We start from the raw sequence: 5,989 nt of genomic DNA on the forward strand, positions 1-5,989 counted from the left end.
TTTTTTGAACATTATTCTCATCTGAAATATTTGGTCTGTACTGAATTTATTGATGTGTGAAGTATCAGAGATATCGAGATGCAACCTATCAACTTTTGTGACAAACTATGGTTTGATAAAAGCGTCTGGTAAATACCTGGCATTCACCTTTAAAGACGTGTTTCTATGCATATCCGAGTCCGTAATACGTCATTACGTCGACAAACGTTTTACGTCATACTCGCACGAGGGAAGTTTCCCCCTGTCACTTTATTCAATCAGCTGGGGTGACAACCTGGACATAACTAACAGCGTCGGATCTTCTCCTTGAGCATTTGAACCGTCGGGTTGTCTACAATGCCGAAGTATTGTTCTGCCCCAAACTGCAAGAATGACTCTGGAAACACAACGACAGAGAAGAAAAGCTTCTATAAGTAAGCGCGCATATACGTTGTCATCAGCATGTAGCTAGTTTCCATTTGTTTAACAACCGCATAGCTAGCTCATTCGCTGACGTTAGCCGTGCCAAAGCTACTACAGTGGGTTACTAGTTAACTTAAATAATAGGTTAAATGAACGAACGAAATGTTCATTGGAATATATATCATTGTAATACAATTCACTTGAAATCACTTGTAATTGATGTTTTAACTCGTACTCATAGTCCTGCCTCCATACTCACTTTAACCTTGGATACGTCTGTAGTAGTGTTTACTGAATCGTCTTTAGCCATGTGTCTGCCTCGTGAAGGTGTCCTTAGGCTTTTATCGCTCTAGGCTTGGATAGAACAACCAACCAGGCCGACCTCAGTTACGGATAATGTAGGACATCAAAGGACACTGTCTGAGACTGATTGGCGAGGAACAAAAAGATAGTTTACGCAATACATTTAGACTTATGTTAGGAAAATCCGACATGCTAGAACTTGATTGAGTGGCTGGCTAACTGTACGTTGAAACCTTTAAAAAGCGTCTTAGTGTAAAGTGAAAATACCTGGATATCTGCAGGTTCCCCTTACACGACCCGGCCAGGCTGCAGAGTTGGTTGAAAAATATGGATCGTGAAGACTGGACCCCGTCACGGCACCAGTACCTCTGTAACGAGCACTTTCTGCCGTCCTGTTTCACCGTACGCTGGGGCATCCGCTACCTGGACAGCAGTGCTGTGCCGACCATCTTCGATTTGTCTGGCAACAAAGGAGTAAGTGCATTAAGCATTACGACAGAAAACAATGAGAGAATACATATGTAGATGAATTAATACACATTTAATAATTTATTGACATTTGATGAGGTGTATAATGGCAAGAGTGTAATAGTGTCCTATGCTTATTCTTATTTATTTGTCTATATATAGTTTTTATTCCATACAGTTTGTAATTGGTATTTATCATCTGGGGGTGCATAGCCTGAATGTAGAGTACAGTTATGCTCCAGGTTATATGCTCAGTTTCTCAAACATTTTCCCGTTCTAGAAACGCAAAGGAGTAGACCACTTTGAAAGACGAGCCAAGCGTAAGCGTAGCAGTGGTGAGAAGCAGATGGCACTGGCCACTCCGTCAGACCCTGAGCCCTCAACCCCTGGCGCCTGCTCAAGCCAGGACAACCCAGCGAGCACCATGCAGCTTTACAACATTTCCGTCACCCCTGACCAGCCTGGAGAGGCTGTGCTGCTGGACCCCAGCGACATCAGGAGTGCCATGGGGTCTCTTCAGACGCCTGTGCACCTGCCTGGGCTGGAGGCCGCTCCAGCTTTGAGTGGGGACTTTCCTGTTGCATTTAGGCCGACAGTGAGGGGATTAAATACGGCTGCCGGGGGGGAGCCCAGCGATGTGGTGGTAGTTGTGGACACTCCCTCAGACCCTGTGGAGGATGTGGAGGCTGATGGGATTGTAGGAGATATGCTATCTGAGGGGCAGAGAACCACAGCAGCGCCAGACAGCGTATGCAGCAGCCTGGCCTCTCCAGAACCCACAGAGCTAACCATTGACAACGTGTCCACTGTTGAAGTGGAGGAGGAGTTGGCCGAGGTGTTCCAAGAAGAGGAGGAGCCTGGGGTCCAGCTCATCGCGTACTTCGAGACGATCCCTAACGTGCTAGCCAGCGGCCCAGCCGCTCTGGTCAACGTCTCGCCCGACACTGTGCTCTCATCCTCCCTTGGGTCGCGGCCCATAGTGTCCACTGTCCCTATCGTGTCCAAGCACATGCCTCCCTGTCCGGACTCCCTGGTTCTGACACTGGAGCGGCTGGAAGATGAGAAGGATGATGGGGATGGGCTCTCTGAGAATGGGGTGGAACTACATGGAAAGCGACTGGAAGAACATCGGTAAAGAGGGTGGTAAAGATGCTGTTTAGATCAGGGGAGACATTTGATTATTGATTATGACATTTAGGCAGTGCTATAAAACCTTGTTGGAATCTTACTTTAAAGGCCCTCAGAAGTCATCATTATTAGACTGCCCTGTCATTTGCTTCTCACCCACAGCTACCACAAGAACAGCCTGAGCAAGGAGCAGCTGGAGGCCATCGTCATTGAGCTGCAGAAGAAGGTGAAGGTGCTGCAGCAGAGGCACCGGCGCCACCTGGACAAACTGCTGGGGCTGGAGACCACAGTGAGCCAGCTCAGGCAAACCAACCTGGTCAATGAGGAGAGGCTTCAGCTGCTGGAGAGGGTAAGGGGCAGAGTAGGAAACACTCCACGGGCAGAAATAAAATGCTTTACACATATACAGAGCAGGGTTCACGCTAGACTTTTTCTTGGCCGGAAAATGTCTGACGCTATTCCAGAATATCCGCCATTTGGAACGTCTACCGGACGTTATTCACTGATAGCCTAATTAAATAACCACCAAAACTCCAAATGAGAAACGACACAAATTAGCATAAGTTTCTTCAATAAATGCAATTTATTTAGCCTAAGTAGTCGTCAAAAAAATATTGAAAGCCATTCATATCACGTTTTAAAACTAGGCCTATAATGTTGGAACTAAAAATAGCCTATTGAAAGAAAGTAGGCTAGACGTTAAATTGGGTTTCAGTTTTCCTTCAAGTTCCTCCATTAGCGTCCTCTCAATTGCAATTTCCATGTCATTTAGAGACTCGTTGTGCTGATAGAGGTTAGCACCACATTGAAAATCTGGAGCTTCCAAACACTCAAGTAATTCTGTCAATCCGCAAAACTGATTACTTGGGATGTCACGTTTAGCCATGTGATACACCACTTTCCTTTGTGCCACGAGTGCGTCTCTTTTAGATTTAGTGGCGTTATCGCAGTGCACTCTCATTGCACTTTGCTGGGGTGTTCTGTGGTCAGACGACTCGCTATGGTCAACTAAGGCAGATCTTTTTAAATTGATGGAGCCTTTCGTTAAGCCGTTTAACTTGCCTGCTCTCTCACAAATGCTACAGAACATTGTGCACGACCATCCACCTTTTCCGACCTTAGCCAACGGAATTGCTCGACCCATTCAGCTTTAAAACTCCTTTTATGTTTTTTGGCAGGCGCATTTCCTAAATCCGTCGGGGCCTCGGATGATGTACTTGGAGTCGAATCATTTCTTGACGAATCATTAGGCCTATCAAGGCTATCAGTTGTCTTTTTGAAGAACTGACCGAGAGACGTCTGCTTAGCCATTTTGAAATTTTGTTATTGTTTATTTTAGTGAACAGTTTTTAGCGGGGAAACCAGCCTGCGTGTGTTGCGGAACCTCGACCAGCGCATGTTCCGAATGCAATCCAAATCTGCTTCAGAACTTTTTTTTAATGACCTAGCAGGCTGGTTATATTCAGGTTTATGTTACAGTTGTTTTGTTGTTTTCATATGTTACTGATTAATCATAGCCTACATACATATTTTCTATCGGACATTTGGGCCGTTTACATCTTATTATACCGGCCATTCATGCGTTCAATCGGCCAATGTCCGGCCATAGCCGGCTAACGTGAACACTGATACAGAAACAGCACCAATTATGAGGTAAGGCTGATGCCTATTAGTGAATGTAGTTAATCAGGACAAAATTCCCCCTAGTGGAGATGAGTTTTTCACAACAGTGTTTAACTAAATATCAGTGGTAAAAAAGCTTCAGGGACGTGTACAGGAATTTTGAAGGGCAGTTGCTCTGCCCTGGAGAAAAGGGGCAACACAATATTATTTTCACAGCCGCTGCCACGCCCCCTCCATGTAATCGCAAATTTTCGAAATATAATTTTAAACTTTCACTTACCGCGAATGCCACGCACACACCATGTAATCGCAAATTTTCAGAATATCATTTTAAACTGTCACTTACAGCGACTGCCACGCCCTCGCCATGTAATCGCAAATATTATTATTATAAAATATTTCCTTAGGAGGGGCAACTTATTTCCTTCGGAGGGGCAACTTCAGTCGAAGAGGGCAAACGGGCAGTTGCCCAAGCAACCTTAGCACACTCCTGTGCACATCCCTGAAAAGCTTTATCAACAATAAACGTAATCTTATTGTGTCTGGCAGTCTTGTTATTGAAATGTTATTTGTTGCATTGTAAGGTAGAAAACATGTTCAGAAATGTCTTTAAAGATGCACTAGATATGTTGAGATTGGAATGTAGGGGCCTGATTCAGATTGTGATCAAATGAAAAGCATATGCAAAGGTTGCTAGACAAAAAATGGCATTATTTGGATGAAGCATGCTTGTCACTGCATCTGAAATAATGTCACAAAGACTGTACACATTGACAACATGTATGCATACACATAGGAGGTGGACACACAATAGTGAGATCAGACATTTGATCTTTCAGGTATTGTTATCTGCATACAGATTTCACTCTAATTTGAGATGTGAATGGAACCCTTTGTTTCTTCCAGGCTTACCTTCAGACCAGCGAGGCAGTCACTGAGGCAGGCGAGACTGTGGCCATCATCTATGGGGACGACAACACAGCCTACCTTTACGCCCAACAGAAGACAGGGGAGGAGGAAGTGGACCTGCACTTATAAAATGACACTGGCAGTTTTCTAAACTGTAATACTCTGTGAATCCCAATCCTCAAAAATATCATGAAATGTATGGAAAGAAATGCTACAAAGAATATTATGCATTAGTTATGTTATGATTCAATAGTTATGATTAAAATCCTCGGATCGCCCATGTGATGGCAATGTGCCCATATTTTTTTTTGCTACCCTTAGCACTTGCACCAACCTCTTTGGGGAACAGCATAGTCTCAATGGAAATAAAGTTTGCACAGGCTGAATATATATATTTTGCACCTTTTGTTATTCTTGCTGTTAAGATATATTCTCCAGATATGATTATTGTTGAGTGGAATATTTTGTGAGCCTGCACAGTTGGCATTCTGTGTTTTCTGTGAGTAATGTGTACATTGTTTTCTAGAAAAATGACTGGTAAAAGTAAAGAACAGGGTTTTTTTCACTCTCAACAACTCTTCCCTTTTTCTTTGTTAAGAATGAAGTTAGAATTCATATCAGAAGAATACATTGATTGTCTTCAATCAATTACACGTACCAACTTTCAAAAATGATTTGACATTATAATATGACGTATAATGACATTATGTTTGAAAAGTCAACCGAAAATACAGCTGTTGCTAATCTTGGGAAATTGTCCAATGAGAACCGAGCATGGGGGAGGGATTCCAGGAATTATGCTGAAACCACGCAATCACAGAGGGCGGTGTATGTTTGAAAATGTGTGCCGCTGATTCACCGCAACAACGTCGTTGACGGCTGAAGTTAAGTTTACCTTAGACTTGCCGTAGGAGTTTTCCGAAGAGTTTAAGGACAGTGGGAAAGTCGGAGGGTGTTGAAGTTATTTTAGCACTACATATTTGTTGGCATATCGAACTGCATACCTAACTTTCTTCTGGAGCTCACCATTTGGATAGCGTCTCATGTTGAGCTGGATAGCACATCTACAGAAGAGTTTCCAGTTGCAAATTTCATTTGGATGATTGTTTTATGTTGACGGCAGCTAGCCAAGTTATCTGTGGGCAGTCAAACCCTG

General features: G+C 43.6%; 1 protein-coding gene across 1 annotated transcript; it reads left to right on the top strand.

Annotated features, from left to right (window-relative positions):
• The first annotated feature begins 269 nt into the window (after window positions 1–269).
• On the top strand, window positions 270–5,301 carry LOC308370623 (THAP domain-containing protein 5-like). Its single transcript, XM_080845304.1, has 5 exons — window positions 270–413; window positions 987–1,179; window positions 1,454–2,304; window positions 2,464–2,650; window positions 4,831–5,301. The coding sequence occupies exons 1-5, from the start codon at window positions 337–339 to the stop codon at window positions 4,960–4,962; spliced, it is 1,440 nt and encodes a 479-aa protein (XP_080701430.1). The 5' UTR covers window positions 270–336; the 3' UTR covers window positions 4,963–5,301.
• Window positions 5,302–5,989: the final 688 nt, after the last annotated feature.

The sequence above is a fragment of the Sprattus sprattus genome (assembly GCF_963457725.1).
Source record: "Sprattus sprattus genome assembly, chromosome: 9".
Taxonomy (NCBI): Eukaryota; Metazoa; Chordata; class Actinopteri; order Clupeiformes; family Clupeidae; genus Sprattus; species Sprattus sprattus.